General features: G+C 42.9%; 1 protein-coding gene across 1 annotated transcript in view; it reads right to left on the reverse strand.

Annotated features, from left to right (window-relative positions):
* The window catches only part of ESR2 (estrogen receptor 2), a 56,462-nt gene that overhangs the window by 14,192 nt on the left and 29,901 nt on the right, over positions 1–12,369 (reverse strand). Inside the window, exon 6 of the mRNA XM_043556332.1 lies at positions 5,155–5,288. Within this exon, the coding sequence (XP_043412267.1) occupies positions 5,155–5,288 (134 nt within the window). The remainder of the gene's footprint in view (positions 1–5,154; positions 5,289–12,369) is intronic.

A 12,369-nucleotide genomic window follows, 5' to 3' on the forward strand; every position in this document is an offset into this window, starting at 1 on the left:
ACATATTGAGACTTGTATTATAACTCAGAATATGGTCTATCCTGGTAAATATTTCATGAATACTTGAAAAGAACATATTTTCTACTGTTGTTGGGTAAAGGGTTCTATACATGTCAAATAGGTCAAGTTGGTTAACGATATTGTTCAAGTCTCTATATTTACTGATTTTCTGTCTACTTGTTCTGTATTGATAGAACTAACAGAGGGACATTAAAATTTCCAACTATAACAAGAGATTTGTCCATTTCTCCCTGCAGTTCTATCAGATTTTGCTCAGATATTTTGACATCCTCTTTTTAATGCATAAATGTTTAGCATTTTTATGTCTTCTTGACAAATATACCCATTTACCATGGTGAAAGAAACTTGTTTAATCTTTAAATAAAACCATATAAACAGTGTGGAGTGGTTTGCATTGTTTGTTTGGTCTCAAAGTGCTTTCTCAGTCTGCAGGATATTTTACTGTCCCTCTTCCACTTCCCAACACAGATATAAATCCCATATAGCTATAAATTTCACATTTAGAAATTCAATTTGTGTGTATTTCATATTTTCCATGTCTCCTCTAAATCTGCTCATGCTTTCCTCTACCTCTTAGACGTTTGGAAAATAGTTATAGTAATTATTGTTACTAAACTATTGTTTTAATGTTCTTGCCTACGAATTCTATCATCTGTATCATTTTGGGGTCTTTTCCAGTTTCTTGGTTTTTCTCCTTATTATAGGTCATGTTTTCTGCTTCTTTGCATGCTTGCTAACTTTTGACTGGTTATAAGACATTGTGAACTTTACCTGGTTGGGTATTGGATATTCTTGGATTCTTTTAAATATTCTTGAACTTTGTTCTGTGATGCAGTTACATTACTTGACAATAAATTTCATCCTTCAGGCGTGCTTTTAAATTTTGTTTGGTAGGATCAGAGCAGCCTTTAAGTCTAGGGCTAAGTTCACCTCACTACCAATGCAACACCTTTTTGGATACTACACCCAATGTCCAGTATATTACAGTGTTTTCCTGCTGGGTGGTGAGCACATGAACTATTCCAGCCCCTGTGTAAATGCTAGGGATTTTCTGTCTGCTCCTTTCTGATGGCTCTTTCCCTGTCCTTGGTTAGTATCCTCATAAGCATGAGGTTAATGCTCAGATGAAAACTTGAAGGTCACCCGCTACAGATCTCCAAAGCCTATGCACCCAGCTCTTTCTCTCCAGTAGTCTCCTCCCCTGCAAATCCCAGCTGCCTTGACCTCCTCAAATTCATGACTCTGTCCTCCCTGTGCAGGGAGACCACTGGTGTCTATTTGGGTTACCTCTCCCTATAGAACCTGGTAGTTGGCTCTAGATAGTAAACTGGGTGATCCAAGAGTTCATTTCATTTGTGTCCCTTCTCTTGGGGATCACTGTCCTGTGTGGTCTGTTGTCCAATGTCCAAGGTCTATTTTGTATATTCTCCAGTTTTCTTTTTCTTTTTTAAAATTTAAGGTGGGAAAGTAGATTCTGTCCCCATTTTTAATGTAACGCTACAAATAATCCAAAACAACAACAGCAAAAGCCTATACCTTCAAATGCTTAAAATCTAGCACACAAAAGACCCCTCTCTCCTGACAATGGAAATTTCCCAGGAGAAACAGAATCCCGTTTTCCTAAATGCATTTGACAACTGTTTTGACTACCAAGGGAGAAAGGAACTTTGTTAAAAGAAGATTTCCTAAATATAGATTGAGTGTAAACAAATTCTACTCAATTTACCACCACAAATGGTAATTACGTCACATGCCTGACTCACCCTCTGTAATTTTATGATGGCAGTTCTGTCAGATGCTGCAGGAGGGACGCTGTAGCCTTGGTCGTTCCCATTTGCACAGATGATACTTCTAGCTTTCACAACAACACAATATGATGTCTCGGAGGCTAAACTGACAGTAAGAAGCCTTGCCAAACAGAAGGCTTTCCTACTGCAAAGTCGTGTAACAAGAAGCACATGGCTTTGCAAGGAGCACTTTGCTTCACAGAAAGGAGCTCTAAATTATTTCCAAAAGTAAGAGAAGCCCCATAATCTAGCACTTGATGATCCTCCTATGCCAAGATGGGAATGAACTTTTCAAGCAACAAAGACAGAAATCGCAGCACACGTGTGAGGTAAGGTCTGTAGGTGGATTCAAAGAGATCAGGAAAAGTCCATTTTCTTCCACGATCAATTTCAAAGATCTCAGTGGGACGTACTCCATACACACATCACCTTAATCGCTGATGTAAGCCTCGTATTATGTTGTAAAAGGTGAATGGTACAAATGTCAAGAAGTTGCCAGAAGCGCCAGAGCATTTAGGAGTCTTCTTTGGCTTTCTCTACAATTTTCATTCGTCCAACAGTTGACCATTTCTATTCACAAACTGTTTTCTGGAACTGGGGTGGAGAGTGCACTGGGTGTAGGGGAAATGCCCTGCTAGGCAGGTAGGGCCAGATTGAAACCCAACTGGGAAGTACATAAAGGTTGTCTTCGGGGTCTCTATATCTCCTTCTTCATTTCCCCCCTTCCCCTCCCTCAGGACTGACTCTCCCTGCCCAGATCCAGCCCTCTATCTCCATGCTCCATGCCAAGGCTCAAGAAGCACTGCTCTGTATGTCTCCCTTTCCCTCTCATCAGATCTAGTGCCAGTGGCCAACAGTACGTGGGGGTGTTAGACACGCAGGAAAGTGTAGGTTACAGAAGGAGTGCAGGTGCCCAGAAGGTGGCCACAGGGTCTGCATTGAGTTTTGGCTTCAGGAACTGCTGCTTTGGATGATTTAAAATAAAGTGGCATCAAACGATCCCAGAGATTCCCATTGTTTCCAGCATGAAGTTGTAAGATTGGATAAAATCTAGGTAGCAAAGCCCCATATGATGCCCAAATGAAGGTATCCGTAAGTCATCAGTTGGAGGATTAAAACTTGCATATACAAAACAACAACAACAAAAACTTGCATACCCATATTATTTCAGAAAGAAATAAGCCAACGAGAGTAAACAGCTAAGCAAAGCAAGCAATACCAGGGACAGGAGCTGGGCCAAACACCAGGTAGGTGGTAAACTAAACAGTGTCAACACTACATAAAAACTTAGAAATGTGTACAAAATAGCACAACTGTATTTACTGCAGCAATGTTTATAATGGCAAAAAAAAAAAAAAAGCTGTAATTAAGTAAAGGCCCATCAAAGAAATGGTTGAACAATTCAGACAATGTCCTCACTCAAAGAATGAGTTAGACCTCTCCTAGCTGACCTGGAGGTATTTCACAGCATTTTGGAAAGTAAAAACGCAAGACACAGAGAAGTATTTGTATATATAGGTATCCCAACTTTTAAAATTATGCTAATTTTTTAAAGTGAGGTTTTTTGTTTTTGTTTTTAATTTGAGAGAGAGAGAGAGAGAGAGAGAGAGAGAGAGAGAGAGATAGTGTGAGCCGGGGAGAGGGGCAGGGGCAGAGGGAGAAAGAGAGAGAATCCCAAGCAGGCTCCACACTCAGCACAGGGCCCCATGTGGGGCTTGATCCCACGACCCTGGGATCATGACCCAAGCCGAAACCAAAAGTTGGACACTCAACCAGCTGAGCCACCCAGGTTCCCCCTAACTTTGTTTAAATAGGGGGAAAAAGCTTATCTATGTGGATATTGGAGGGGACGTATTATTTTAAAAGATTTATTAGAGGATAGAAGAAGGTATAAAATCTATCCTCTGGTTGTTAAGACTAGCTAGTTGGTGTTGGGCTGGAAGGGTCAAGCCAATAATTAGATGAAAGTAGGCCTCTTTCAAAGTCTTTATAATTTTTAACATAAAATGCTCTGCTGTTTATGTAAAATTATACATATAAGCCTGTGTGTGCATGGGTATCTCCCTCTCTGTGTATGTGTGTGTGTGTGCGCATATCTATCTACCTATCTACCTACCCATCTCTACCTATGTACCTACCTACATCTATCGAGAGCTGTCTGTCTATCTACCTACCTATCTATCTATCTATCTATCTACAGAGAGCTGTTAAAGATTGGTTTCCAAACTTATGGTGGTTATCTTGCCCAGGGGCGGGGGGAGATTCCTGGTGATTTTTTTCTTCCTTGTATGTTTTTCTTTTGTTTGAATGTTTACAAGAACCACATTTTACTTATATAATAAGAAAAGAGCAGCAACACCACCACACCCATGTACCTTCAGTGCCTCTCTCATTTCTCACTTCGAACCCCGATGTTTCCTTCAAGTCAGGCCCTTCCTCCCTGGCCCCTCCACAGCAAGTCCGTTCAGGCTCTCATCGTCCCTGATGACTCTGTGTAGGCCCCTGCCTCTGTCTCTCCCCTCTCCAGCCAGTCCTCCACGTGGAAGCCACAGTGATCTCTACAGAACGCTTCTCTGTCCGTGATACTGCCCTGCCTGGACCTCTTCTAGGGCCGCTCGGCACCCCAGGGGCAGTTCTCGGCCAAGGCGTGCAGTGTAATCTCCGGTACCACCCTGCACAACCATACGCACCTCCCTCTGCTCCTCTGCACAGCCTGCAGCTCCTGGCCCTCCTTTCATTCCTCCTAGTGCTTCCCTTGTCCCGCCAATGTATGCCCGTCCCGGAAGACGCACTCAAACCGTGTTTCCTTCTGCAGCCACTCCTGTGTCTCTCCTGGTTTCCCACAGCACTCTGTACCTACTCTATTAGACCACCGATCACTGCTTTTCATAATTTGTTTTCTCTCTCTCCCTCCCTAGACTGTGAGCTGTTGGAAGGCAGGACTACATCTTCAATGTCTTTACCAAATGAATAAATGAAATCAATGAATGAATGAATCTGTAAAAGCAAAAGAGTAAATATAAATGCGGGTCAACCATGTAAAATGCCTGTATAAACAATGAACAAAGCTGTAAAGTAAGTATTTTAAAGTTCTTTTTTTTCTTTTCCAACTTGAGCCACTTTTTAAATTACTGCCAGTAATTCAGCCAGTGAATAATTCAGATTCAAGTTACCAAAAGTTAACTACTGTTTCAATCCCTAGAAAATGAAACAGAGAAGTCAGAAAGGAAGCCATTTTTCCCTTTTTAAGTAAAATAAGAAGTTTGATACTGTTCTTCCCACCAGGCTAGTTCTAGAAACAGCATCTCTCCCCCATAAAACACAGCCCAGCTGTGTGGCTACTTACTGGAGTTGAGGAGGACCATGGCCTTGACACAGAGATACTCTTTGTGTTGGAGTTTTAACTCACGGAACCTTGAAGTCGTTGCCAAGAGCATGTCGAAGATTTCCAGAATTCCTTCTACACATTTCCCCTCATCCCTACAAAAGTTTGTTTGGAAATTTAAGAAACATGCAGCACTAGGCAACCAGCAAAAGCAATGAGTATTTTCTTGTTAACCTCAAATTTCATCTTGAACACCCTTTAACCCTGACAAACCGGTAATGAAAGCACATCCAGTGGTATAAAATTACTAGAATAATCTTCACATAGAGAGGATAGGGAACTTCTATAAATTCCGACAGCAAACATTTGAATGAATGCTACTGAGACAAAAGTGTGCATTAGAAATACATTTTCCTTCTACCTGCGCACCAGAGGTTTCCTTAACAGACTGCCGTTTCTGTTGATCATTTTCCTTCCTAGACCATTTCGGCCAACCAGCCCTAGTTACGACACACGTTGCTAAAACGAGACCTTCCGTGATCCCATCAGAAGACTCCGAAGGGCTAATGAGGAAGACTGAATGATACCGAAACAATCCTTCACATGGGAGGGCTTAACTCACTTCCTGGAGGTCATGTAAGAAACTGGTGGGGCCACTAAGAGACATTTAACGTAACTTGAAAACAAGCCAAAGAAATCACAATGCGAGAAGACAGATTAGAATCAGGAAAGGAAGGTAGAAATGGAAATATGCACATTTTTGACTTGCCAAAGATTATTTTTAAGCAAAGGTTTTAGACAAACGTCAAACCATATAATCAAAATTCTTTTGAACATTCATAGAAATGAATTTTTATATGCATACTTTTGAAGGAAGTGACTTGAACTGTATCTGGAAAATACCAGCTTCAGTTCACTCCAGCCAGACACACATTATTCTGCCTCACTGCTCCCCCCAAAATCTTCTATTATCATCAGCCATAGTCATTGGAAGCCCTTGACAAGCAGTTAGATGATTTTCCCATGAAACTTCATTTGCCTCTTAACACCTGCAGAGCATGATGAAGGGGAGCCTGGCAGAGGTGGGTGTCTGCGGGTTTCATCCTTAGTCTCCCACGCAGCCCCTGAAGGGAACCTGAGATCTTCAGAGAACTGACTGTTCCCTCTCCTCCTCCCCCCAACCCCAAGCCAGGACGTTTCCAGTGATGGCGGTGGCTGGAGAAAGGGCCTCTGCGGAATCGAAATGGAGCACCGATGGCGGTGAGTCTTTCCCACTGGGTTCTGTGAGAGGACAGCAGCTTCCCAGGATCCTGCATTCCACAGCACCCAAACCCTCACAGACTCACCTGCACAAAGCTACGAGCAAGCCAACTGCAAGTTGCAAACAAATATGGTAACTTCTGCAACCACCTGAGGCTTTCTGAACATGCACAGGTTAAGTGATAAAACGCCAGTGCCTCCTAGAAGTCACTCATAGGGAAAGGCCACCTTGGAGAATCAGCCCTGGGCAAAGGGTGCCCAAATCGGTAGGAAACCCCCAAATCTCCCCTCCTCCCACCTCCCCTGCTCTGGGCTTTCCCAGGCAGCCAGCTGCAAGTGTCCAGTAAGGACAGTGCATGCTTTGCACGTAGTGAAATACCTATTCCCTGAAGGCCCCTCATGCCACATAATCAAATCGCTATGCTTGGGGACAATTATTGGAAATCGTAATTGTTGGGCTTGAGGTGAGCTGATGCTGAATAAAACTGGTTCTAAAATGTCTTGGGGGGTCAGGGGCACCTGGCTGGCTCAGTCTTTACAGCGTGTTACACATTTGTAATGACTATTTTAATGATCATTTCTTTATTTTTAACAAGGAGAGTGCACGTGCATGAGTGGGAGAGAGGCAGAGAGAAAGGGAAAAAGAGAATCCCAAGCAGGCTCCCCTTCAGCACGGAGCCCAAAGCGGGGCTCAATCTCATAAACTTGAGATCACAACCTGAGCTGGTATCACGAGTTGGACACTTAACCGACTGGGCCCCCCAGGTGCCCTGAGCATGTGACTTTTTTTTTTTTAAGTTTATTTATTTTGACGGGAGAGGGGCAGAGGATGAGAAGGAAAGAGAAAGAATCCCAAGCAGGCTCTGCACTATCAGCACAGAGCCCAACAAGGGGTTCAAACTCAACAAATCTCGAGATCATGACCCAAGCCAAAATCAAGATGACTCACCGACTAAGCCACCCAGGCGCCCCAGAGCACTTGACTCTTGATATCAGGGTTGTAAGTTCATGCCCCACGTTGGATGTAGATATTACTTTAAAAAAAAATCTTTGCAGGGGCACCTAGGTGGCTCAGTTAAGGGTCCGACTTCGGCTCAGGTCATGATCTCGCGGTTTGTGAGTTCGAGCCCTGCATCGGGCTCTGTGCTGACAGCTCAGAGCCTGGAGCCTGCTTCAGATTCTGTGTCTCCTTCTCTCTCTGCCCCTCTCCACTGTGCTCTGTCTCTATCAAAAATAAAAAAACATTTTTTTAAATCTTTACAAAACTAAATAAATAGGGGCACCTGGGTGGCTCATTCGATTAAGTGACCAGCTGTGGCTCAGGTCATGATATCGCAGTTCGTGGGTTCAAGCCCCATGTCGGGCTCTGTACTGACAGCTCAGAGCCTGGATCCTGCTTTGGATCCTGGGTCTCCCTCGCTCTCTGCCCCTCCCCCACTTGCACTCTGTCTCTGTCTCAAAAAATGAATAAACATTAAAAAATAAAATAAAATGAAACTAACAAACTAAATAAACAAAACAAAATATCTCTGGGGACAAAAACAAAAAGCCCCCCAAGTCCTTCATTGATTGACAGTTTGGCTCTTCTCTTTGAGACCCAGTCAGAGGTGGGGTCATGCACATGTAGAGGCATGCATACTCACACCACTCCCCAAACAGTATGATAAGAGGATCCATCTGAAATCAAAACCATTTTGTGCAGAGGTTGCCACGTGTACCTAAAAACACATCCTTAAGTATTGAAACTAGTATAATTTCCTCATTAAAATGCATGCCATTTTTTTAAAGTTTATTTTGAGTGAGAAAGCGAGAGAGAGAGAGAGAGAGAGAGAGAGAGAGAGCAGGGGAGGGGCAGAGAAGCGGAGAGAGAGAGGATGCCAAACAGTCCCAATGCGGGGCTCAAATTCATGAACTGTGAGATCCTGACCTGAGCTGAAACCAAGATGCTTAACTGACTGAACCACTCAGGCATCCCAAAATGCTTGCCATTTTAAACACAAACTCATATTTCAAAAATGGAGGGAGGGGCACTTAGGTGGCTCAGTCAGTTAAGCATCTTACTCTTGATTTCAGCTTGGGTCATGATCTCAGGGTTTGTGGGATCGAGTCCCACATCAGGCTCCATGCTGACAGCTTGAAGCCTGCTTGTGATTCTCTCTCTCTCCCTCTCTCTCTGCTCCTCTCCCACTCATGCTCTTTTTCTCTCTCTCAAAATAAATAAATAAACTTTTTTAAAAAATGGAGGGAGAGTTTATATTCTAGAGCATCCTAAACCCTGAGAAATGCTATAACTCACTGTAATCAGAACATGTATACCTCATGGAAAAAGTGAATCTCTCAATGAATTTTAAAGAATCAGGTTTGATTGCTTTTATTAAATAGATGTGACAGCCAGCCATTTCATTCAAGGGGTGGCACGGTTAGAATATTTGTATTCACTTCACAGGCTGGAGAAACCAGATAATTTTTGTAGACAATAAATGAGAAATACAGGAAATATGAGACAACACCTCATAAATGACACCCTACTAAAGCTCTGCCTTAAAATGAGTCTTACAGAGGAAGGACCCTTAAATAATAAGTTAATGAGATCTATTACTCTTATAACTATGGAATGAACTGAACTGGGGGTAAGGAATTAGGATGGGGGACACCTGGGTGGCTCAGTCTGCTGGGCATCTGACTTCGGCTCAGGTCATGATCTCACGGTTTGTGGGATCAACCCCTGCATCAGGCTCTATGCAGACAGCTCAGAGCCCGGAGCCTGCTTCAGATTCTGTGTCTCCTTCTCTCTCTGCCCCTCCCCTACACACGCTCTGTTTTTCTCCATCTCTCAAAAATGAATAAATGTTAAAAAAAAAAAAGTCTAAAAAACAACAACAAAAAAAAGAAATTAGGATGGGATTAAAAGATTTGAATTAAAAAGAGAGAACAGGACACCCGGGTGGCTCAGTCAGTTAAGCATCTGACTTCAGCTCATGTCATGATCTCAGTTTGTGAGTCTGAGTCCCGAATCAGATAAGCTTGAGCCCCACTTCAGGTAAGCACGAACCCCACTTTGGGGGAACCCAAGCCCCAATTCAAGTGAGCCCTGCTTCTCTCTCTCTCTCTCTCTCTCTCTCCCCTCCTTCTACCCCTCATGGGATTTTCTCTCTCTCTCCCCCTCTCTTTACCCCTTGCTCACTTACACGCTTTTTCTCTCTCAAAAAAAGAGAGAGAGAAAGAACATATGATTTGAATGTTAAAATACTGAAACAATCTATCAAACCAACCCACTCATAAAAACTTACTTTTGCACACCATTTGTCCATAAACTAGGGCTAAGTAAAGGTAAAATTAGTAACTACATGTGGAATGTCTTATTGTATGATAACCGCTCCTTTATAAAAGAAAAAGATTCTGTTTGATCCCAAGGACAAAATGTTGAATGAGTGGACCTGGCTTTGGGTGCACCATTTTGTACCCACGTTCGTATCTGGTGACCATAGTTTACTTCTGTGTCAGGGCAACAGGTTGGGGGCTTAAAGCTTAACACATGGAGAAGACTTAAATATTGAACAGAAATGAAAATTACGTGCGTACCAAAGGGAGATGAAATTTTTAAAGTGAAGATTCTTTGGGTATCTTAAAGAAAGTCGACATACAAAGAACTAATGTGAATGCAGACTCAGTACACGCACAATGATACGAGTGCACGGAAATCCATACGCATCCACAATGAGGGACGTGCCCAGATCCAAACTCCCTCCGATTTTTAAAAAATTTTTTTTCATGTTTATTTATTTTTGAGAGAGAGACAGAGTGCAAGCAGAGGAGGGGCAGACAGAGAGAGGGAGACACAGAATCCAAAGCAGGTTCCAGGCCCTGAGCTGTCAGCACAGAGCCTGACGCGGGGCTCGAACTCACGAACCGTCAGATCATGACCTGAGCTGAAGTCGGATGCTTAACCGACTGAGCCACCCAGGCGCCCCTGATTTTTAAATGATACTTAACATTAGACCGTTTCCTGTTGATGCCAAGGACATGACATGTCTTAGCAGATACGATTTTTCCAGCAAATAAAAGCTCAGATTCTGTGGTAGATCCTCACATGAATTTGTGACTCTAGTAGTTACCAAGAGAACTACCTTGTTAGAAATAAGCTGAGATAACCGGCTCTTCCTCTCATCCTCAATAGGCCTAAGTTTTCTCACTGCAGAAGCCTCAACAAGAATAAAGGGAAACAGGATTTGTTGCCTCAGTCTCCACAAGTGGGCTAATTTAGTTATATTCACAGCTTTCATGGTCACACCACCACGTGAAGGCACTCTGATAGGACAGTCTGCCAAAAGAGAGCGATTTTTAAGCGGTGTGCAAATTATTTATTCATGTTGCAGAAAAACCTCATAATAGAACTTCTTTGTGACGCATCACCTCTGACTCTGAATAAAAAACGTTTCAAGCATATCTGAAGCGACAACTCCTCCAGAAACATACCCATCACATAAAACAATATTTATCTGTAATAAAAGACGCACAAAAGAATTGAACTATCTTATCTTAGACTTGAAATTCTAGACCTCACAAAGTTTATGTGTTAACAATATTAGAGGTTGCAACCAAAAATAACCACCACAGGCACTACAAAAACAAACAAACAAAAAATGCTTGCTCACTGTGAACGCATTTACGATTCCAAAGGCGCCTCTCCTCTACTCAAATATACTAGATTTGTGTGCTGGACAACACAATACTTTCAAATATTTATAAAAAGTAATGTGAGTCTATTAAAAATCATTTGTAACAAAAATTACTTCTTGTTTTCCTTCTATTACTTAACCGAAAGGTAGGCCTAAAACTTGTCCAGGATTCGTGTCAGTTTACAGTAAATTCCATCCACAGGAATCAAAGAACTCACACAAAGAGGAGAGGTGGTTGTACTAAAAACCAGGAACGAAACAGTCACTGCACATAAACATTAAATGCGGCATCAATGTAGAAATCAGGACAAAAGGCAACAACAACCCAATCCCGGTGTCTGCAAATGTATTGATTCAAGGCGTGAAACTTCTTCCTAGCACTAACTTCTAGGAGAAGTGTGTGTGTGCGTGTGTGTGTGTGTGTGGCTTCATCTGAACGCCGAGAGGAACATAATGAGTAAATGAACGATAGTGACGGCTCAGCGGGGGGCTTGGCTTTCCAGCCTGCCTTGCCAGATGGTGTCCTCCGTGACAGGAAGAGGAGGAGGTTTCTGAAGTGGGCAGAGAGTAGACTGGAGTTGTCCCAAGATAAAAGAATCAAGTAGAAAGTCACTTTGCCTCTCAGCCTCCTCCTCTTTCCCTTTTCAGTTCTCTGTCCCTCTGAGGGGCATGACCCATTGTACAGGTAACTACTGTCAGAGTTAAGAGCATGGACTTCACAGCCAGCCCCTACATCCAGCTCTACCACTTACAACCCTGTCACCCTGTCACCGCAGGCAAATTACCTGACCCCCCCATTTCCATAACTGAAGGATAAGGATAATAACGGCACTTCCCATAAAGGGCCGTGAAGATAAAATGAGTTAACACATCAAATGCTTAAGATGGGGACTGATATATACAAGCCAATAAGTTGACTGGTTTGATTGTTACTGAAGGGTCTCGGCTTCCAGAACCTACCTTCTTCTATGGTTTCCAGAACCTACCTTCTTCTATGGTTTAACACCAGGGCTTGCTCCTGCTCTTCCCAAAGGCTCTGTTCTCCACTAAAACAGTGCTTTGTCAACGGTGTCATGCAGAACAAGAGGCAGAGTGGGTGCTAACAACTTAGGGGTATCACTTTTCATCTGTGTAACATGTGCACGGGGGTCTCCTGATGATCTAAACAGGCAGTTCCGAGAGTTGGGGGCAGACATTTTCCATTCATATAATGGCTCCTTCCACACTGTGCACCGAGTCAAACGTGACTGAACATTCTACATTAGAACTTTCTCAAAATAAGGAACGTGGAAATCCA

This window comes from Prionailurus bengalensis, chromosome B3 (assembly GCF_016509475.1).
Source record: "Prionailurus bengalensis isolate Pbe53 chromosome B3, Fcat_Pben_1.1_paternal_pri, whole genome shotgun sequence".
NCBI classification, from domain to species: Eukaryota; Metazoa; Chordata; class Mammalia; order Carnivora; family Felidae; genus Prionailurus; species Prionailurus bengalensis.